The 24,687-nt window shown below is 43.2% G+C and overlaps 1 protein-coding gene across 5 annotated transcripts; it reads left to right on the top strand.

Moving 5' to 3' along the window:
* Positions 1-506: 506 nt before the first annotated feature.
* Positions 507-12,906, top strand: LOC124272762 (interferon alpha-inducible protein 27-like protein 2B). Of its 5 annotated transcripts, XM_046707966.1 has the most exons (9): positions 540-631; positions 3,977-4,065; positions 4,201-4,290; positions 5,489-5,593; positions 7,426-7,530; positions 9,252-9,356; positions 9,755-10,015; positions 10,813-11,521; positions 11,893-12,906. In XM_046707966.1, the coding sequence occupies exons 3-8, from the start codon at positions 4,224-4,226 to the stop codon at positions 10,923-10,925; spliced, it is 756 nt and encodes a 251-aa protein (XP_046563922.1). In that variant the 5' UTR covers positions 540-631; positions 3,977-4,065; positions 4,201-4,223; the 3' UTR covers positions 10,926-11,521; positions 11,893-12,906. The 5 variants fall into 5 exon arrangements, with proteins under 5 accessions (XP_046563924.1, XP_046563925.1, XP_046563921.1 ...); XM_046707968.1 differs by lacking the exon at positions 3,977-4,065 and having other exon boundaries at positions 507-631; positions 4,201-4,275; XM_046707965.1 differs by lacking the exon at positions 3,977-4,065 and having other exon boundaries at positions 508-631.
* Positions 12,907-24,687: the final 11,781 nt, after the last annotated feature.

Raw genomic sequence — 24,687 nt, 5'->3', positions numbered from 1 at the left:
AGGCCCATTAATATCTAAATGTATGATCACCAAAATATGACAGTTACGTGTATGTATAGGGAAATTATCTGGGAGTACATCGATATCGACTTTTCAGTCAAAAACCCACAGGAAATATATTTAAAAAATCTCAAGAAAATACGAGGGGTAATCGGCCACTAGAATCTGAATAGGATTTACGAAGGTGGTGTTCTCGGCCGTGATGCAGGGTCATGTCTTGACTGTATAGGACCGCATCGCGGCTCTCGGCTAAATCTGGTGCTGTCATTTCTTGTGTATTTGAAGTTGGAACGGACAAGCTTGCATCTTTGAATCCAAACCCTTCTCAGTCGTATATCTGCAGGGAATCTGTGCATAGTGATCTTCCGGCCATTCGTAAATTTCTTACAATGATTACTACAAATACAACAGTATCGCTGTTTTGACGGCATTCTTGACATTTGCCGCACCGGCGCGACACTTCCCGGAAGTAGATACGCGTTGACCAGCACATGCGCATTATGTTTTTAATAGCGGTCGCTAAGGACAGATAACTCACGTTTTGAGAGTGGGCAATTGTCACGGCTTTTCCCGCTCCAGACTGATAGACACTGACAAGACGAGTGGCAAACATACCTCTGCACAGCGACAGGTAGCCCATTCATTCCCTCATTTCTCGACTCTGTGTTCATGTGTGAGTGACTAAGTTTTTACGCCGCATGTTTCAAAACAGTTTATCTTCACTTATGACAGCAGGAGTGCTTTGAAAACAGTGTTCTCATGGGTTGCGTAAATACATATGTACAATAGTCCGCTACATCTACGTCAGAACATCCCTATAAGGCGTCAAAGGGAGTTTAAAATTCAACAAATATTACCGAAGTTCAAGATTAAAGGATCAGTACTCTTGTCCAGTTAAAATTAGGCCAGTTAGAATCAGCTATTAAAACTGACAAATGAACTTCCAACGATTGTTGCACTTGGGCACTGTTTGATAACGATCGCTACGCCATTATAGCCTATACTTGGAAAGTGACGCGAGCAGCCATTTCTTATCAGCGTAATCAAACACAACCTGGGTGACACCCCCACTGTGTTGCCTCGTGCAAGTTATACAACATATGTTATATTTGGGATTACCCTTTCTTAGTAAAGTACAAATGCTAGTACTTTTTGAGTTGAGCCCCATCCGGGATTCAAACTCACACCCTCAGAGTCAGGCACCTAGATCTACTGTAATCACCAGCACACAAAGTCAGACACCTAGCCCGCTCAGCTACCGCGACTTCCACAAAAATGGATGTCGGACAACTGGTAGTCTAGACTGCAGACTTTATGTACCCCTCTGATAAGTGTCAAATGTGGCACAAACCGCCACCCAACATAGACACCACGCTAGCAAACACTCTACAAAATCTCTCCATACCAAACCCCCCCCCCCCAAGTTAGCCCACTTTTCTTTCCTTACTATAGGCCCCCTTATTCATAACATGCAGCTTGACTGCATTCAATTTCAAATGTCCCCCCTATGTTTTACCATCACTTAATAACTACCCCCCCCTCTCTATTTAAATAAACAAAGAACGCATTATTTTACCCTTTCCTTTCCTAACTTCAGATTTTTTATTTATTTTCATTTCATGTTTTTGAACGTTTATATTCAAAATTCAACGACACCCACAGGACCAGCGCATCCACCGGGAGATGGGAGACTACAGCCCGGCAACATCGGATTAATGGGCTACTTAGATTGTGTTGGTCACGTGCTCGGAGTATGGTGATCGCGTGTAACATTCCTACAAATTGAAAATGTTTCATTTTATTGAATGCTGATATAGACATAATATTTAACATATGTTACAATTGGGATTACACTTTCTTGTACTTTTGTTGGGCTGAGTCCCATCCTGGATTCGAACCCACACTCACAGAGTCAGACAGCTAATCGTCAGCACACAGTCCGCCGCCTAAACCGCTCAGCCAACGAATACAATATCCTTGTGTATATTTCTCCTTATGAATGCATTCTATTTAATGTATCAATTTTAATTTTGTACAAAAGTATTTCCCATTGCATCATATGAGCAGGCAAAGAAAGATAAGTACAAAAATAGAGTCAAACCACCATCCAACACCCCTTGCAACTTTGACTCTCAAATGTGCATGAGTTTTTCACACTTTTCAAATTTTCACAGAAATCAAGGGGTTTTGGACATAAAATAAAATAAAATGTAAAAATACAGTCCGCCAAATGTTTTTGAAAAACTGACGAGAAACAAGAATATTTTATATGTGGCATTACATATGGTCCAAACACCAGTCTAAGTAAACTTAGGCTCGGTATTATACTCTTTACACTGATAGTAGTGTAATGAATAATACTGGGCATAAGTTTACTTAGACTGGTCTAAACACTTGAGTTACGTGCTGGCAGAGTTCTAAACGGACATTGAATGTACAGGTGACTTTATTTCACTCGAATGACAGCGGCCATTACCTGTACTTATACTTTCTGACACAGTAAATAATTGTTGTCGTTCTAAATTTCGCTCTGCTCTTTCTCTCAGACCCATCGGCGATGGGTTAGCCTAGCGGTTAAAGTGTTCGCTCGTCACACCGAAGACCCGGATTTGATTTCCCACATGGGTACAATGTGTGAAGCCCATTTGTGGTGTCCTCTGCCGTGATATAGCTGGAATATTGCTGAGTGCGGCGTAAAACTAAACTCACTCACTCTCGGCCACATGAGTGAGTGAGTGAGTTTAGCTTTACTCCGCACTCAGCAATATTCCAGCTATATGGCGGCGGTTTGTAAATAATCGGATCTTAACCTGACAATCCAGGGATCAACAGCATGAACATCAATCTATGCAATTGGGAACCGATGACATATGCCAAGTCAGCGAGCCTGACCACCCGATCCCATTAGTTACCTCTTACGACAAGCATGGGCTACTTATGATCAATTCTAACCCGGATCTTCACAGGTCCTCGGTCACATGAACTATCCTCTATTTCTCCGTTCTTCAGGCAAGCTACCGAGATGCAGACGACTCATATCTAGAATGTATTTCAAAAATTAACCTGTAGATTTTCCAGGTGTCACATAAAGAATTCTGGAATGAGGAAGCTGCCTCCTCTCCTAGCTGTTTGGCTCGCTGAAGTGAGTAGGTACTATCTTACCGCTGAACATAGAAGCATAAGTCCGTGCCAGCTCAGAAGACTCGCAGAGATTCAGGCACCTGAGTTTAGTCACCAATTGATTAATTGATTTATGTGCACACCCCAAATCCTGGATCCGACCCTGATGAATCTGATGTTGAACCGATTCCCCACACTGGTACAATGTGTGAACCCCATTACTGGTATGATTACACAATGTCATTTAGAAAGTGGTCAAATGTAACATGTGTTATATTTAGGATTACACTTTCTTAGTAAAGTACAAATTCTAGTACTTCCGGGGTTGAGTCCCATCCGGGATTCGAGGTGAGGTGAGGTGAAATTGGGTTTAACGTCGTGCTTGAGAATATTTCGCTCATATGACGACGTGCATGCGTGTGTATGTGTATGTGCGACTGCTTGTACTTAAGCTGGTTTTATAGTGCTAGCCCACTGAGATACCATGTGAAGGGAAGCATGAATACCCCAGACACATTATACTGACTCCGAGCCGACCAGTCCTTGTTGTATCCATTAATGCCGAGCGCCAGGCAGGGACCAACAAGTACCATATTTTAACGTCTTTTGGAATGACGCGGCCGGGGATCGAACCCGCGACCTTCCGCTCTCCGGGCGGACGTTCTAACCAGCACATCCGGGATTCGAAGCCACATCATATATCCTAAATATAACATATGTTACCCATTTCTGTGTCCCCCGCCGTGATACTGCTAGAATATTGCTAAAAGCGACGTACAACTAAACTCACTCAGAGTGTGCCCGTGTTTGTCATAACGCAACAATTCAGTTCATTCATCCATACCACTATCTACAGGTGCAAGGAAGGCGGTGCCTTGAATGAGTACCAGTGTAGTAGACTGGGTGAAATCTATGCGAGAGAACGCACGCCGGATGCTGCCACAAGTAAGGGACGTGACTCTTCCCATCGACTTAAGCGAATGTATGTCGAAATGAAATCATTTGCATTTACATGTTTACATACTTTCCCCCTTCAATATTGGTTACTAGAACCATTTAACTCCGCTGTCTGTCTTTCAGAGATTATTACGACGTGTAACACCATGCTGCGAACGTACGTCGAACGTTATCTAGGTCTGGGTACCCGTGCCACAGGTGCCCGTGCCACAGGTAATTGAAATATTCCAACTATCGCCATTTTTGAGCCACGTATTACTGTCAGCAGAGTAGGGCTGGGATGGGTCCGAATTCTCTACCCGGGTACCCCCACCCCCTATTACCATACCCGGATACCCGTTATGTTAATTCCTGACATCAAATTGGTAAGAAACGGCAATATATTCTTCAGCGCGGAGGCTAAAATTTCGAGTTTTTTTCAATATCTTAACCATGCATTATATTGAAAAGAAGTGACTGTAATTTATGTCTAAATCTTTAAAGACAATGCCACTATTTAATCATGAAAGGAGAACATATTACATTGTTTAATCAATTAGTCACATGATCATAACGAGTCTGGGTATTGATATGGGTACCCGGGTATCCGGGTTACCCGTCCCAGCCCTACAGCAGAGTTCATATAGATTGCGTCTGCCTTTGTCAGTGTGAAACTTCCTAAGCTAGAAATAAATGGGGGATGGGTGTGTGTGATGATATTTTAATGGAGAAGCATGTACAATGTGAATGACTCCCCGAAAATTTATGTACAAAGTAAGTGATCCCCCCTGCATGTCATGTACAAAGTCAATGACCCCTCTGCCCCTTTCCATATTTTTAAAGGATAATTTGAAAATATTTTCATGTACGAAATTGCTGCCCCTCCCCTAGTCTATGACAACACTTTCCTCCATGTTTGTGGGTATCCAAGAACCCAGTGACATACATCAACAGTGCTTCCAGTATCAACGTCACTGAGGTACATCTAACCGAAGAAGCACTCAGCCAGTCTGTTGTTGATACAAGCATGCTGTATATGGATACATTACATATATATGTCTTCATTAGATTAATGTGAAGAACGATGTAACATTTGACATTGCCATAAGTAGCTGACATATTCATGAAGAGTATTTTACATTTGCAGGGGATATTAATGATATTGTCTTCTTGGTCAGTTGTCCTGTTTTACTCGTTAACAATAGGGCCAATGTCAAGGTCGCCTTTTAAAGAGTCCTGTAAACCTGGTTGAAACAGCATCAGTGTTTTTTTTTGTTGTTGTCATGTATCCAAATTATTAAGGCAGCAAGACCCTTTCGATCGATAGTCGCGAGTTGTTGACACAACACAACACATCCTATCACATTAATCCATGCATTATGTCTGCCAAGTGTCAAAATCATTAATATTGTGGTATTGTTGGGTGTTTTAGGGAGCAGTGTGGAAGTCGCTGTCAAGAGCGAACAGGACGAGAAGAAGGGTTTCTGGAATAATCCGTTGCACTGGGTCCCCGCTGTTGCAGGTGGAGCTGTAATAGGTGTGGTACTCGGGCCAGTTGTTCTTCGGGCCGGGCTCGCAGGAATGGGGTTCACAACGTCAGGGATTACAACCATCGCCATTTTTGAGCCACGTATTACTGTCAGCAAAGTAGGGCTGGGACGGGTCCGAAGTTTCTATCCGGGTACCCAACCCCTTATTACCCTACCCGGATACCCGTTATGTTAATTCCTGACATCAAATTGGCAAGAAATGGCAATATATTCTTTAGCTCGGAGGCTAAAATTTCTAAACCATGCATTATTTTCAAAAGAAGTGACTGTAATTATGTCTAAATCTTTAAAGACAATACAACCTTTTAATCATGAAAGGAGAACATATTACATTGTTTAATCTAGTAGTCACATGATCATAACGAGTCCGGATATTGAGATTGGTACCCGGGTCCAACTCGTTACCCACCCGTACCGGGTATCCAGGTTACCCGTCCCAGCCCTACAGCAGAGTTCATATAGATTGCGTCTGCCTTTGTCAGTGTGAGACTTCCTAAACTAGAAATACATCAACACACGCCTGTTGTATGATGTTTCGATGAATTGAACTTTAGGGACCGTTCATAATTTATGGCTAGTGGTGGGATGGGGGTGTGTGATGATGATTTTTATGGAGAAGCATGTACAATGTGAATGCCCCAATTTCATGTACAAAGTAAGTGATCCCGCTGCATGTCATGTACAAAGTCAATGACCCCCCTGCCCCTTTCCATATTTTTAAAGCATAATTTGAAAAAAAAATTATGTACAAAATTGATGACCCCCTACCTCACCAGAACAAAATGGGTGACACCCCCAATAAAATCGTCATTTGCCGCCCGCCATAAATTAGGAACGGTCCCTTAGCCCAGTCAGTTATTGCAATTTCCCAGCATTCTGAAACTACTGAAACTATATAGACCAGATGCAGGAATCCAGATATGTACATGTATATACAATCATCGGTCCTCTGTGATTGATTGTATAGACATGTACACATCTGGCTTCCTGTAAATGTGAAGATGTGATTTCTACATCTGTCTTTAATCACATAAAGATTGGGCAAGAAGTAGCCCAGAAACGTTGTGGTATGCAATAAACAAGAAGTTTCCATCCATATATGTTTGCTGAATGCATTAAACAGACAAAGGGGATAGAATTTAGGTGTACTTTGATACATATTGAAACAATTATGCCGTTTGAATATAAGACGTTTTAAAAAAATTATTGAAATGATTTAGTCTATGACAACACTTTCTTTCATGTTTGTGGGTATTCAAGAACCCAATGACATATATCAACAGTGCCACTCTACTTCCAGTATCAACATTACTGAGGTACATCAAACCGTAGAGCACTCAGCCAGTCTGTCGTTGATACAAGCATGCTGTATATAGATACATTACATATATATGTCTTCTTTAGATTAATGTGAAGAACGATGTTACATTTGACATTGCCATAAGTAGCTGACATATTCATGAGTATTTTACCATTGCAGGGGATATTAATGATATTGTCTTCTTGGTCAGCTTGTTAGGCTAGATTAACTTATTTTTACCTCAACTGTCGGTGAAGGAGTTGTCCTGTTTTATTAACACTTTCTCGTTTACAATAGGGCCAATGTCAAGGTCGCCTTTTAAAGAGTCCTTTAAACCTGGTTGAATCAGCATCAGTGTTTTTGTTTTTTTGGTCATGTATCCAAATTATTAAGGCAGCAAGACCCTTTCGATAGTCGCGAGTTGTTGACACAACACAACACATCCTATCACATTAACCCATTCATTATGTCTGCCAAGTGTCAAAATCATTAATATTGTGGTATTGTGGTGTGTTTTAGGGAGCAGTGTGGAAGTCGCTGTCAAGAGCGAACAGGACGAGAAGAAGGGTTTCTGGAATAGTCCGTGGTACTGGGTCCCCGCTGTTGCGGGTGGAGCTGCAACAGGTGCGGTACTGGGGCCAGTTGTTCTTGGAGCCGGGCTATCAGGAATGGGGTTCACAACGTCAAGGATTATAAAATGGCAATATATTCTTCAGCTCGGAGGCTAAAATTTCGAGTTTTTTCAATATCTTAACCATGCATTATATTCAAAGAAGTGACTGTAATTATGTCTAAATCTTTAAAGACAATACAACCTTTTAATCATGAAAGGAGAACATGTTACATTGTTTAATCAATTAGTCACATGATCATAACGGGTCCGGGTATTGAGATTGGTACCCGGGTCCAACTCGTTACCCACCCGTCCCGGGTATCCGGGTTACCCGCCCCAGCCCTACAGCAGAGTTAGATTGCGTCTGACTTTGTCAGTGTGAAACTTCCTAACCTAGAAATACATCAACACACGCCTGTTGTATGATGTTTCGATGATTGGATCTTTAGGGACCGTTTATAATTTATGGCTAGGGGTGGGTGGTGGTGGTGGTGGTGGTCGTGGGGTGTGATGATGTCTTTTATGGAGAAGCATGTACAATGTGAATGACCCCCCTAAAATGTATGTACAAAGTATTGTGAAAATAAGTGATCCCACCTGCTTGTCATGTACAAAGTCAATGACCCCCCATCCCCCTTTCCATATTTTTAAAGCATAATTTTAAAATATTTTTATGTACAAAATTGCTGAACCCCCCTAGAAACATGTATACAAATTTGATCACCCCACTACCTCCCCAGAACAAAATGGGTGACACCCCACCTTAAAATCGTCATTTGACCCCCGCCATAAATTAAGAACGGTCCCTTAGCCCAGTCAGTTATTGCAATTTTCCAGTATTCTGAAACTACTGAAACTATATATACCAGATTTACAGTAAGCCAGATATGTACATGTATATACAATCATCGGTCCTCTGTGATTGATTGTATATACATGTACATATCTGACTTCCTGTAAATGTGAAGATGTGATTTATACTTCTGTCTTTAATCACATAAAGAAGGGGCAAGAAGTAGCTCAGAAACGTTGTGATATACAATAAACAAGAAGTTGCCATCCATATACTCCTCTTATATGTTTGCTGAATGCATTACAGACAAAGGGGATAGAATTTAGGTGTACTTTGATACATATTGAAACAATTATGCCGTTTGAATATAAGACGTTTTAAAGAAACTTATTGAAATGATTTAGTCTATGACAACACTTTCTTTCATGTTTGTGGGTATTCAAAAACCCAATGACATAAACCAGTCTGTTGTTGATACAAGCATGCTGTATATAGATACATTACATATATATGTCTTCTTTAGATCAATGTGAAGAACAATGTAACATTTGACATTGCCATAAGTAGCTGACATATTCATGAGTATTTTACCATTGCAGGGGATATTAATGATTTTGTCTTCTTGGTCAGCTTGTTAGGCTAGATAAACTTATTTTTACCTCAAATGGCGGTGAAGGAGTTGCTCCTGTTTTATTAACACTTTCTCGTTTACAATAGGGCCAATGTCAAGGTCGCCTTTTAAAGAGTCCTTTAAACCTGGTTGAATCAGCATCAGTGTTTTTGTTTTTTTGGTCATGTATCCAAATTATTAAGGCAGCAAGACCCTTTCGATAGTCGCGAGTTGTTGACACAACACAACACATCCTATCACATTAATCCATGCATTATGTCTGCCCAGTGTCAAAATCATTAATATTGTGGTATTGTGGTGTGTTTTAGGGAGCAGTGTGGAAGTCGCTGTCAAGAGCGAACAGGACGAGAAGAAGGGTTTCTGGAATAATCCGAGATGCTTGGTCCCCGCTGTTGCAAGTGGAACTGAAACAGGTGCGGTACTGGGGCCAGTTGTTCTTCGGGCCGGGCTCTCAGGAATGGGGTTCACAACGTCAGGGATTACAACCATCGCCATTTTTGAGCCACGTATTACTGTCAGCAGAGTAGGGCTGGGACGGGTCCGAATTTTCTATCCGGGTACCCCACTCCCTATTACCCTACCCGGATACCCGTTATGTTAATTCCTGACATCAAATTGGCAAGAAATGGCAATATATTCTTCAGCTCGGAGGCTAAAATTTCTTAACCATGCATTATATTCAAAAGAAGTGACTGTAATTATGTCTAAATCTTTAAAGACAATACAACCTTTTAATCATGAAAGGAGAACATATTACATTGTGTGCCAAGTGTCAAAATCATTAACATTGTGGTATTGTGGGGTGTTTTAGGGAGCAGTGTGGAAGTCGCTGTCAAGAGCGAACAGGACGAGAAGAAGGGTTTCTGGAATAATCCGTGGTGCTGGGTCCCCGCTGTTGCAGGTGGAACTGTAACAGGTGCGGTACTGGGGCCAGTTGTTCTTGGGGCCGGGCTAGCAGGAATGGGGTTCACAACGTCAGGGATTACAGCAGGCTCCATGGCAGCGAGTGCGATGTCTACAGCTTGGACGACGGGAGTTGGCGTGGGGGCCGTTGGAGCAGCACAGTCTACAGGTAGGACATGAGTGCAGTAGAAGTAAGAATATGATCAGACATGTTGTTAGGAACGACAGATGTGGCAAGGCTCTGATACCCCTGATGCTGATACCTTTCTATGTCTATAGAAATGACCATATAAGTTGTGATCAAATTGACATACTGGCATGGTGTACAGTGAATTATTGACTATTTCTTCATTTCCATTTCTTGGTCGATCTCCAGTGTATTCTTGCGAGGTGTTTTCAAACATGAAAACAAGGTTTATCCAGAAGCAGAGCTACATAATGAAATAATACAAGGAACAAATAACAAGACGAAATCACTGAATACTAAAAAAAATGTTACTAGAAGGGATTAGCTGCTGAAATGGACAATACAATGGGAGAATGTGTGGCAGCAGGATATATTACGTAACTCTGGGCTCCCCCGGACGTCCACAACTGTCACAGTCCCATATCTTGAGTGGGGCACGTGTTTTGTTATTGGCTGTGTTCTTTAAGCCAGCAACATTGTTAGAAGCAGTGATATTGCTGGAAGATTGCTGAAAGCAGCGTAAAACCCAGCTCACTCACTCACTCACTAGTACTCAGATACTTGTATTAGTGCATTAACCACATCAATCACATTCTTTTTAAGCTTTGTGGTTAAAACGTCTCAGTGGATTCAATTTCCCATATGGGTATACTGTTTGAAGAACATATTTATGATTACTTAAGAGCTTAAGTAATAAGCACAACAGAAACAATAAATACAAGATTACAATAAATGAATGTTGTCAACCATTATCTTCCATCAATTTTGTCTTGTCACAGGGGCTGCTGGTGTAGCTATAGGAACGAAGGTAGCAATGGCCGCAGTCGGCGGGGCAGCCGCGGGCTACTACTCCAGCGGGCCAAAGTGTGAAAAGGAGAATAAAAAGGAATAAATAACAAACTGACAATCGCAAATCCGTATCACTCAGGATCACCCTAATTCTAATAACTACTGTTCCTCGCAAATTTCAAACCTTGAATTTGATCTACCATGACGTTAATCTGTTAATACTTGTTCCCTGGGGTTGATTTACCACGATGTTATACTGTTTAAACCAACCAAAACATCACACCCAACATGTCCAGCTGTCCAAACATCTCAACAATATGTAACTGAATATCTTGAAGAAAGTTCAGCTTTCATTCATAGTCAGAGATTTGTTGGGTGAACTTTAGTGGTGTTTGCTTAAACTTAATAAAGGCGTTGACATCCAAACAAGTGTCTACAACTTCAAAATATTTGATCATATCAGCCACTAAGGCTGTCGAGGTTGTTGGTACGGATTATGCAAGGGTAAACCAGGTACCTTTCTGTATACACAAATACACCCCACGTACCTCTCTGTAGACACAAATATACCCCAGGTACCTCTCAGTACACACAAATACACACCACGTACCTTTCTGTACACACTAATACACACGATGCACCTTTCTGTATACACAAACACACCCTACTTACCTTCCTGTATACACAAACACACCCCACGTACCTTTCTGTATACACAAATACACCCAAGGTACCTTTCTGTATACACAATACACCCCACGTACCTTCCTGTATACACAAACACACCCAAAGTACCTTTCTGTATACATAAATACACCCCACGTACCTTCCTGTACACACAAACACACCCCAAATACCTTTCTGTATACACAAATACACCCCACGTACCTTCCTGTACACACAAACACACCCCACGTACCTCTCTGTATACACAAATACACCAAAGGTACCTTCCTGTATACACAAATACACCCAAGGTACCTTTCTGTTTTCACTAATACACATGATGCACCTTTCTGTACACACTAATACACACGATGCACCTTTCTGTACACAGAAATACACCCAAGGTACCTTTCTGTATACACAAACACACCCTACTTACCTTTCTGTATACACAAACACACCCTACTTACCTGTCTGTATACACAAACACACCCTATGTACCTTCCTGTATACACAAACACACCCCACGTACCTTTCTGTATACACAAGCACACCCCACGTACCATCCTGTATACACAAACACACCCCACGTACCTTCCTGTATACACAAACACCCCCACGTACCTACCTGTATACACAAACACACCCCATGTACCTTCCTGTATACACAAACACACCCCACGTACCTTTCTGTATACACAAATACACCCCACGTACCTTCCTGTACACACAAATACACCCAAGGTACCTTTCTGTTTTCACTAATACACACGATGCACCTTTCTGTACACACTAATACACATGATGCACCTTTCTGTACACAGAAATACACCCAAGGTACCTTTCTGTATACACAAACACACCCTACTTACCTTTCTGTATACACAAACACACCCTACTTACCTGTCTGTATACACAAACACACCCTACGTACCTTCCTGTATACACAAACACACCCCACGTACCTTTCTGTATACACAAGCACACCCCACGTACCATCCTGTATACACAAACACACCCCACGTACCTTCCTGTATACACAAACACCCCCACGTACCTACCTGTATACACAAACACACCCCACGTACCTTCCTGTATACACAAACACACCCCACGTATCTTCCTGTATACACAAACACACCCCACGTACCTTCCTGTATACACAAACACACGCTACTTATCGTTGTACACAAAGTAAGAAGGATAGATATCAATATGTAGATTATTACAAAATGGTAGAAGAATTTATTGCGTTTGTTTAGGAGCAATTATTTCCTGTAATTTCAATGGTAAAAAGGTAAAAAGGTAAAAGGTAAAATTGTAAACCGTGGACATGTTGAAAGACCATCGATCTTGTGATTCATTTGTAAGAATGAATATCTTACCTTTCATTGTACTGAAATAAATTAATCAATGCAGGAACATTGTTGTTTTTATGTTCACTTTAAAAAAGTATCTGGTCGACTATATTAAGACATGGAAATTGAAGTTAAAAAAATCCTAATTTAGCGGATTTTCTGTTCAGTTGTTCATAGACTTGTGTAATGCAATGTTTAGCCACATCTAAATGCTTGCAGCAGCAGGTAAATGCTTGCAGCAACAGGTAAATGCTTGCAACAACAGGTAAATGCTTGCATCAACAGGTAAATGCTTGCATCAACAGGTAAATGCTTGCAGCAGCAGGTAAATGCTTGCAGCAACAGGTAAATGCTTGCATCAACAGGTAAATGCTTGCATCAACAGGTAAATGCTTGCTACAACAGGTAAATAACTCAACAGAGCTTGTATATTGTGTTACATGCAACCGGCGACACGAGAAATATTGACAAATAAGGTTACTTACGGCTATAATATACGTTAGCTTTCATAGCATCAGCACAGGGGGATTTTGCTGTGTTTCTAATATATAGGGGGTTTATACATATTATAGAAACAATGTCATATCATCGCCACCACCACCAGGCAAATTGAACCGTGACAAGCGTTCCTCACTAAAACACTTCCTGTTTCCATCATTGTCTATCACGTATATCTCTTTTCTCTTAAGGGGCGGTGGGGTAGCCTAGTGGTTAAAGCGTTGGCTCGTCACGCCGAAGACCCGGGTTCGAATCCCCACATGGGTACAATGTGTGAAGCCCATTTCTGGTGTCCCCAGTCGTGATGTTGCTGGAATATTGCTAAAAGCGGCGTAAAACCAAACTCAGGCAGTCAGTCAGTCTTTTCTCTTAAGCCAGATCGCGGCATACCTGCCACCTGTTTCAGGTTTGGGCAGAAGTTTTATTCCACTATCAACATTTATTCTGATTATTCCTGCTGTGTCTAAGGATATGTACGAGGCCATGTATTCTGATTATTCCGGCTGTGTCTAAAGATATGTACGAGGCCATGTATTCTGATTATTCCTGCTGTGTCTAAGGATATGTACAAGGCCATGTATTCTGATTATTCCGGCTGTGTCTAAAGATATGTACGAGGCCATGTATTCTGATTTTTCCTGCTGTGTCTAAAGATATGTACGAGGCCGTGATCGATCTATGCCTCTCTGTAAATACCAGGTTTGTGTCAACGAAGCAGTTGTGAGGGTCACGAGCTATTCAATTACTGATAACGACACAAGACACAAAAACACACATATAGTTCCAGAAACGAAACTGAAAGTAGAACGGTGTCTGCATATACATGCCCCTTTAGGAAGCCTCCACATGATGTCACGTAGCCTATACATTATATGAGTCCCGCTGCTGTTGACAACCATATAAAAGCCGGCCGTAACACACGCAGAAGAGAAGTGGTCGACATAAAACTGTTCGGATAAGTCATTCATTCCTTACCAGTCAGTTTCGTATCAAAACTAGCATATGTCATACTTGGGATTACATTTTCTTAGTAAAGTTCAAATTCTAGTACTTTTTGGGTTGAGTCCCATCCGGGATTCGAACCCACAAAACTGGCCTTGTAGTTTTTCTTAGTTATTGTACTGAGCGTTCGAACAATTTCCGCATAAACCACTTTATAAAGATGGAAGATACGGAACATTATCGGACACATTTGCTTCATCAAATGTGATAACATGACGACGTTATCGATTTTCAATTAATGTGGTAGTTTAGTTCCATGTGCTGTGAGCACAATGCGTGACAATTGAGAGCTGATACGAAATATCAACGCACATATCAGTGTTGGAATAGCTGGAGTGTGCGTGCGTGCGTGCGTGCGTGCGTGTGTGTGTCAATAGTTCGGGGCGGGTGGGTGGGTGGTATATCACCTAAGCTACGCAACTCATTACGTCAAAATGAGAGAACGGACATCGCAATGTAATCAGTTTTTTCACATGTTCATTCAAGTCCAGTATTGTTTACCTAAACCATTCATCCTCTGTTGTTTTAAATTCACAGACGATTACAATCACTTGTAACAACATGTTGCGAACATACGTCGTATGTTATCTGCTCCTCATCAGCGGTCTGGGCGTCCGTGGCACAGGTAAGTGGACCCTCACAACCACCTATCATGTTCCGTTAGGAAGCAGCTTCTTCACACGACAATGTTCGGCTGTACTGACGGTACTCCAGCTTCTTCACACGACAATGTTCGGCTGTACTGACGGTACTCCAGCTTCTTCACACGACAATGTTCGGCTGTGCTGACGGTACTTCAGCTTCTTCACACGACAATGTTCGGCTGTACTGACAGTACATCAGCTTCTTCACACGACAATGTTCGGCTGTAGTGACGGGACTTCAGCTTCTTCACACGACAATGTTCGGCTGTACTGACGGTACTTCAGCTTCTTCACACGACAATGTTCGGCTGTAGTGACGGGACTTCAGCTTCTTCACACGACAATGTTCGGCTGTAGTGACGGGACTTCAGCTTCTTCACACGACAATGTTCGGCTGTACTGACCGTACTTCAGCTTCTTCACACGACAATGTTCGGCTGTACTGACGGTACTTCAGCTTCTTCACACGACAATGTTCGGCTGTACTGACGGTACTTCAGCTTCTTCACACGACAATGTTCGGCTGTACTGACGGTACTTCAGCTTCTTCACACGACAATGTTCGGCTGTACTGACGGTACTTCAGCTTCTTCACACCACAATGTTCGGCTGTAGTGTCAATACTTCAGCTTCTTCACACGACAATGTTCGGCTGTAGTGTCAATACTTCAGCTTCTTCACACGACAATGTTCGGCTGTAGTGTCAATACTTCAGCTTCTTCATACGACAATGTTCGGCTGTACCGACGGTACTTCAGCTTCTTCACACAACAATGTTCGGCTGTACTGACGGTACTTCATTTTCTTCACACGACAATATTTGGCTGTACTGACGGTACTTCAGCTTCTTCACACGACAATGTTCGGCTGTACTGACGGTACTTCAGCTTCTTCACACGACAATGTTCGTCTGTACTGACGGTACTTCAGCTTCTTCACACGACAATGTTCGGCTGTACTGACGGTACTTCAGCTTCTTCACACGACAATGTTCGGCTGTACTGACGGTACTTCAGCTTCTTCACACGACAATGTTCGGCTGTACTGACGGTACTTCAGCTTCTTCACACGACAATGTTCGGCTGTACTGACGGTACTGCTTCTTCACACGACAATGTTTCAGCTTCTTCTTCACACGACAATGTTCGGCTGTGGTGTCAATACTTCAGCTTCTTCATACGACAATGTTCAGCTGTACTGACGGTACTTCAGCTTCTTCACACGACAATGTTCGACTGTACTGAGGGTACTTCAGCTTCTTCACACGACAATGTTCGGCTGTACTGACGGTACTTCAGCTTCTTCACACGACAATGTTCGGCTGTAGTGTCAATACTTCAGCTTCTTCACACGACAATGTTCGGCTGTAGTGTCAATACTTCAGCTTCTTCATACGACAATGTTCGGCTGTACTGACGGTACTTCAGCTTCTTCACACGACAATGTTCGGCTGTACTGACGGTACTTCAACTTCTTCATACGACAATGTTCGACTGTACTGACGGTACTTCAGCTTCTTCACATGACAATGTTCGACTTTACTGACGGTACTTCAGCTTCTTCACACGACAATGTTCGACTGTACTGAGGGTACTTCAGCTTCTTCACACGACAATGTTCGGCTGTACTGACGGTACTTCAGCTTCTTCACACCACAATGTTGGGCTGTAGTGTCAATACTTCAGCTTCTTCACACGACAATGTTCGGCTGTAGTGTCAATACTTCAGCTTCTTCATACGACAATGTTCGGCTGTACTGACGGTACTTCAGCTTCTTCACTCGACAATGTTCGACTGTACTGAGGGTACTTCAGCTTCTTCACACGACAATGTTCGGCTGTACTGACGGTACTTCAGCTTCTTCACACGACAATGTTCGGCTGTAGTGTCAATACTTCAGCTTCTTCACACTGCAATGTTCGGCTGTAGTGTCAACACTTCAGCTTCTTCATACGACAATGTTCGGCTGTACTGACGGTACTTCAGCTTCTTCACACGACAATGTTCGGCTGTAGTGTCAATACTTCAGCTTCTTCACACGACAATGTTTGGCTGTACTGAGGGTACTTCAGCTTCTTCACACGACAATGTTCGTCTGTACTGACGGTACTTCAGCTTCTTCACACGACAATGTTCGGCTGTACTGACGGTACTTCAGCTTCTTCACACCACAATGTTCGGCTGTACTGACGGTACTTCAGCTTCTTCACACGACAATGTTCGGCTGTAGTGTCAATACTTCAGCTTCTTCATACGACAATCTTCGGCTGTACTGACGGTACTTCATTTTCTTCACACGACAATGTTCGACTGTACTGAGGGTACTTCAGCTTCTTCACACGACAATGTTTCGGCTGTACTGACGGTACTTCAGCTTCTTCACACGACAGTGTTCGGCTGTAGTGTCAATACTTCAGCTTCTTCACACGACAATGTTCGGCTGTAGTGTCAATACTTCAGCTTCTTCACACGACAATGTTCGGCTGTAGTGTCAATATTTCAGCTTCTTCACTCGACAATGTTCGGTTGTAGTGTCAATACTTCAGCTTCTTCACACGACAATGTTCGACTGTAGTGTCAATACTTCAGCTTCTTCACACGACAATGTTCGGCTGTAGTGTCAATACTTCAGCTTCTTCATACGACAATGTTCGGCTGTACTGACGGTACTTCAGCTTCTTCAAACGACAATGTTCGACTGTACTGACGGTACTTCAGCTTCTTCACACAACAATGTTCGGCTGTACTGACGGTACGTCAGCTTCTTCACACGACAATGTTCGGCTGTACTGACCGTACTTCAGCTTCTTCACACGACAATGTTCGGCTGTAGTGTCAATACTTCAGCTTCTTCACACGACAATGTTCGGCTGTAGTGTCAATACTTCAGCTTCTTCACACGACAATGTTCGGCTGTAGTGTCAATACTTCAGCTTCTTCACTCGACAATGTTCGGTTGTAGTGTCAATACTTCAGCTTCTTCACACGACAATGTTCGGCTGTACTGACGGTACTTCAGCTTCTTCACACGACAGTGTTCGGCTGTAGTGTCAATACTTCAGCTTCTTCACACGACAATGTTCGGCTGTAGTGTCAATACTTCAGCTTCTTCATACGACAATGTTCGGCTGTAGTGACGGTACTTCAGCTTCTTCAAACGACAATGTTCGACTGTACTGACGGTACTTCAGCTTCTTCACACGACAATGTTCGGCTGTACTGACGGTACGTCAGCTTCTTCACACGATAATGTTCGACTGTACTGACGGTACTTCAGCTTCTTCACACGACAATGTTCGACTGTACTGAGGGTACTTCAGCTTCTTCACACGACAATGTTCGGCTGTACTGACGGTACTTCAGCTTCTTCACACGACAATGTTCGGCTGTAGTGTCAATACTTCAGCTTCTTCACACGACAATGTTCGGCTGTAGTGTCAATACTTCAGCTTCTTCACTCGACAATGTTCGGTTGTAGTGTCAATACTTCAGCTTCTTCACACGACAATGTTCGACTGTACTGAGGGTACTTCAGCTTCTTCATACGACAATGTTCGGCTGTACTGACGGTACTTCAGCTCCTTCAAACGACAATGTTCGGCTGTACTGACGGTACTTCAACTTCTTCACACGACAATGTTCGGCTGTAGCGACGGTACTTCAGCTTCTTCACACGACAATGTTCGACTGTACTGACGGTACTTCAGCTTCTTCACACGACAATGTTCGGCTGTACTGACGGTACTTCAGCTTCTTCACACGATAATGTTCGACTGTACTGAGGGTACTTCAGCTTCTTCACACGACAATGTTCGACTGTACTGAGGGTACTTCAGCTTCTTCATACGACAATGTTCAGCTGTACTGACGGTACTTCAGCTTCTTCACACGACAATGTTCGACTGTACTGAGGGTACTTCAGCTTCTTCACACGACAATGTTCGGCTGTACTGACGGTACTTCAGCTTCTTCACACGACAATGTTCGGCTGTAGTGTCAATACTTCAGCTTCTTCACACGACAATGTTCGGCTGTAGTGTCAATACTTCAGCTTCTTCATACGACAATGTTCGGCTGTACTGACGGTACTTCAGCTTCTTCACACGACAATGTTCGGCTGTACTGACGGTACTTCAACTTCTTCATACGACAATGTTCGACTGTACTGACGGTACTTCAGCTTCTTCACATGACAATGTTCGACTTTACTGACGGTACTTCAGCTTCTTCACACGACAATGTTCGACTGTACTGAGGGTACTTCAGCTTCTTCACACGACAATGTTCGGCTGTACTGACGGTACTTCAGCTTCTTCACACCACAATGTTCGGCTGTAGTGTCAATACTTCAGCTTCTTCACACGACAGTGTTCGGCTGTAGTGTCAATACTTCAGCTTCTTCATACGACAATGTTCGGCTGTACTGACGGTACTTCAGCTTCTTCACACGACAATGTTCGACTGTACTGAGGGTACTTCAGCTTCTTCACACGACAATGTTCGGCTGTACTGACGGTACTTCAGCTTCTTCACACGACAATGTTCGGCTGTAGTGTCAATACTTCAGCTTCTTCACACGACAATGTTCGGCTGTAGTGTCAATACTTCAGCTTCTTCATACGACAATGTTCGGCTGTACTGACGGTACTTCATTTTCTTCACACGACAATGTTCGACTGTACTGAGGGTACTTCAGCTTCTTCACACGACAATGTTCGGCTGTACTGACGGTACTTCAGCTTCTTCACACGACAGTGTTCGGCTGTAGTGTCAATACTTCAGCTTCTTCATACGACAATGTTCGGCTGTACTGACGGTACTTCATTTTCTTCACACGACAATGTTCGACTGTACTGAGGGTACTTCAGCTTCTTCACACGACAATGTTCGGCTGTACTGACGGTACTTCAGCTTCTTCACACGACAGTGTTCGGCTGTAGTGTCAATACTTCAGCTTCTTCACACGACAATGTTCGGCTGTAGTGTCAATACTTCAGCTTCTTCATACGACAATGTTCGGCTGTACTGACGGTACTTCAGCTTCTTCAAACGACAATGTTCGGCTGTACTGACGGTACTTCAACATCTTCACACGACAATGTTCGGCTGTAGTGACGGTACTTCAGCTTCTTCACACGACAATGTTCGACTGTACTGACGGTACTTCAGCTTCTTCACACGACAATGTTCGACTGTACTGACGGTACTTCAGCTTCTTCACACGACAATGTTCGGCTGTACTGACGGTACTTCAGCTTCTTCAAACGATAATGTTCGACTGTACTGACGGTACTTCAGCTTCTTCACACGACAATGTTCGACTGTACTGAGGGTACTTCAGCTTCTTCACACGACAATGTTCGGCTGTACTGACGGTACTTCAGCTTCTTCACACGACAATGTTCGGCTGTAGTGTCAATACTTCAGCTTCTTCACACGACAATGTTCGGCTGTAGTGTCAATACTTCAGCTTCTTCATACGACAATGTTCGGCTGTACTGACGGTACTTCAGCTTCTTCACACGACAATGTTCGACTGTACTGAGGGTACTTCAGCTTCTTCACACGACAATGTTCGGCTGTACTGACGGTACTTCAGCTTCTTCACACGACAATGTTCGGCTGTAGTGTCAATACTTCAGCTTCTTCACACCACAATGTTCGGCTGTAGTGTCAATACTTCAGCTTCTTCATACAACAATGTTCGGCTGTACTGACGGTACTTCAGCTTCTTCACACGACAATGTTCGGCTGTACTGAGGGTACTTCAGCTTCTTCACACGACAATGTTCGGCTGTACTGACGGTACTTCAGCTTCTTCACACGACAATGTTCGGCTGTAGTGTCAATACTTCAGCTTCTTCACACGACAATGTTCGGCTGTAGTGTCAATACTTCAGCTTCTTCATACGACAATGTTCGGCTGTACTGACGGTACTTCAGCTTCTTCACACGACAATGTTCGGCTGTACTGACGGTACTTCAGCTTCTTCACACGACAATGTTTGGCTGTACTGACGGTACTTCAGCTTCTTCACACGGCAATGTTCGGCTGTACTGACGGTACTTCAGCTTCTTCACACGACAATGTTCGGCTGTACTGACGGTACTTCAACTTCTTCACACGACAATGTTCGACTGTACTGACGGTACTTCAGCTTCTTCACACGACAATGTTCGGCTGTAGTGTCAATACTTCAGCTTCTTCACACCACAATGTTCGGCTGTAGTGTCAATACTTCAGCTTCTTCATACGACAATGTTCGCTTCTTCATACGACTGTTCGGCTGTACTGACGGTACTTCAGCTTCTTCACACGACAATGTTCGGCTGTACTGACGGTACTTCAGCTTCTTCACACGACAATGTTCGGCTGTACTGACGGTACTTCAGCTTCTTCACACGACAATGTTCGGCTGTAGTGTCAATACTTCAGCTTCTTCACACCACAATGTTCGGCTGTAGTGTCAATACTTCAGCTTCTTCATACGACAATGTTCGGCTGTACTGACGGTACTTCAGCTTCTTCACACGACAATGTTCGGCTGTACGATGGGTACCTCAGCTTCTTCACACGACAATGTTCGGCTGTACTGACGGTACTTCAGCTTCTTCACACGACAATGTTCGGCTGTAGTGTCAATACTTCAGCTTCTTCACACGACAATGTTCGGCTGTAGTGTCAATACTTCAGCTTCTTCATACGACAATGTTCGGCTGTACTGACGGTACTTCAGCTTCTTCACACGACAATGTTCGGCTGTACTGACGGTACTTCAGCTTCTTCACATGACAATGTTCGACTGTACTGACGGTACTTCAGCTTCTTCACACGACAATGTTCGACTGTACTGAGGGTACTTCAGCTTCTTCACACGACAATGTTCGGCTGTACTGACGGTACTTCAGCTTCTTCACACCACAATGTTCGGCTGTAGTGAGGGTACTTCAGCTTCTTCACACGACAATGTTCGGCTGTACTGACGGTACTTCAGCTTCTTCACACGACAATGTTCGGCTGTACTGACGGTACTTCAGCTTCTTCACACGACAATGTTCGGCTGTACTGACGGTACTTCAGCTTCTTCACACGACAATGTTCGGCTGTACTGACGGGTACTTCAGCTTCTTCACACGACAATGTTCGGCTGTACTGACGGTACTTCAGCTTCTTCACACGACAATGTTCGGCTGTAGTGTCAATACTTCAGCTTCTTCACACGACAATGTTCGGCTGTAGTGTCAATACTTCAGCTTCTTCATACGACAATGTTCGGCTGTACTGACCGTACTTCAGCTTCTTCACACGACAATGTTCGGCTGTACTGACGGTACTTCAGCTTCTTCACACGACAATGTTTGGCTGTACTGACGGTACTTCAGCTTCTTCACACGGCAATGTTCGGCTGTACTGACGGTACTTCAGCTTCTTCACACGACAATGTTCGGCTGTACTGACGGTACTTCAGCTTCTTCACACGGCAATGTTCGGCTGTACTGACGGTACTTCAGCTTCTTCACACGACAATGTTTCGGCTGTACTGACGGTACTTCAGCTTCTTTACACGACAATGTTCAGCTGTAATGACGGGACTTCAGCTTCTTCACACGACAATGTTCGGCTGTACTGACGGTTCTTCAGCTTCTTCACACGACAATGTTGGGCTGTAGTGTCAATACGACAATGTTCAGCTTCTTCAGCTTCTTCACACGACAATGCTCGGCTGTAGTGTCAATACTTCAGCTTCTTCACACGACAATGTTCGGCATGGGTTAACCGTCACCGTTTGACAATCTGACAATAAAGTATAAAAAAACCAAGTGGCATGTGTAATGATTGTTCCATTCTTAAACTAATGTGAGCATAGTCAACATAGACAATGAAAACTAACACTCCCAGAACTATATTATTTAAAAAAGGGAACGCATAACCCAGAAATCTGTTGGGATAATGTTGTATTTTCAAAACTGTATAACTCATCCACAAATAGACTTTAGTGCATGAATTTTTACATCAGTTGAGAAGAATTAAATGTTTATACAACTAACTGGATAATTGTAGATGACGAGAAGGCTGAGCGCGATGGTAACGACGTCGGGTCTCCTGGCTCTCAGTCTAATCTCTCTGAACCTGTTCCGTACAGTTTGACCGGATATCCTCCGAAGTCCAGGCACTCTGGCTGCTGTGTTCTCACCCGTGGCAGTACGATCACGCAAATGTAGTACCCGGATGTACCGATCTTGTACTGCAGTGGTGACTCGAAGTCTGCTTGTACGGGGACGGCCATTTGTTATACCTGTTTGGTTGTAACGCGCTGCATGCCGTGATATCGTGCTCAGACAAACTTTCAACTGGCAACAGAAGATTGGTAATCCACAGCGTGCATTCTTTCAATGGCGCTGTTCCGTGTCGTACCGCCAAGACGTGGCGTAGTCATTTGACTTTGAAACTCCTTCAAAACGAATGCCGATTTCCGAAAGTAATCTGGATTTATATAGCCACACAGTGCATGCTCTTTGCTGCACAATTTCAACTGGAAGGTGATTTCTGTTGCGTTGTGGCAATGCCTTTTTAATCCTTTAAGGTATCTCGTCAAAGTCAACATTTTCAGGTGAAGTCGATTTGTTTTGCAATTGTGTAAAATCATGTTATCAACACTTTTGTTGCATAGTTTGACGATTGTTTGAACACAATAGATTTAAAAAAATACAAAACAACTATGCGTTTCTTTTTGGGGGATAGTATATAATGTTCTCGCATGTTTATGGCTGAAATTTAGGAACGAGGTCGTCAGTTTTGTCCTCTGGAAAGTGTCAATGATTGAGATACTTAAGTGTAGTAGAAGTAAGAATATCCTCAGACATATTGTCTGTTACAAACCACAGATGTGGTTGGGAACACAACATATTCTAAAGGCAGGCCAACTGAAATGGACAATACCATGGGCGAATATGTGGCAGCAGGATATATACTGAGCAACAAAAGTTTAGTACATTTTTGGAAATTGTATTTAATTTTCAACAAGTAACACTTGATGCTATAATTCATTTCGCATAGAAGTAGAGTGAGCATTTGGCCGCACAATAGAAGTGTCAAAAGACGTGTTCAATCCAGGACGTCAAGCTGACGTTACACATTGTAGGGTAGGGGTGAAACGTTCCAAATGACAACAACGAGTTAATAGCGTGTGTGTGCTCCACGTGCGTGAATGGCGGCTGTGCATCGTTGTCGTCGCATACTGCGAATGAGGGTGTTGATCTCGACGACTGTGATGTTGTTCCACTCTTGCCGCAGGGCCTGCTCAAGTTGATGGATGTTCACCATATTGGGATGATGATGACGCACTCGTCTGCCAAGGAGGTCCCAGGTCCCACGCACGCTCGATAGGGGTGTGATGATTTCCAGTCTGGCATGATCTTGCAGGCCAGTCTAGTACCCGGATGTTGTTCAATGATGCCTGCAAGAGCTGCATGGTCAATCGTGCAGTAATGGGGTCGTGCATTGTCCTGCTGGAACAGGAACTGTGGCACGATTCTGCATGGAATGGAATGACGCTCGTTGGCTGGTGTGTTATGATTTCAGTAGCGCTGAGCATTGAGCCTTCCAGCGACTAGACAACCAAGTCTGTTTTCCTGTTCATCCGAGGGCTTCATTGGATACCAACCCACACTACGAATGTCCACAACTTGTCACCCT

This window comes from Haliotis rubra, unplaced genomic scaffold, assembly GCF_003918875.1.
Source record: "Haliotis rubra isolate DU_JTF1 unplaced genomic scaffold, ASM391887v1 Scf1725, whole genome shotgun sequence".
NCBI classification, from domain to species: Eukaryota; Metazoa; Mollusca; class Gastropoda; order Lepetellida; family Haliotidae; genus Haliotis; species Haliotis rubra.
This window is presented reverse-complemented; position numbering and strand designations above follow the sequence as displayed.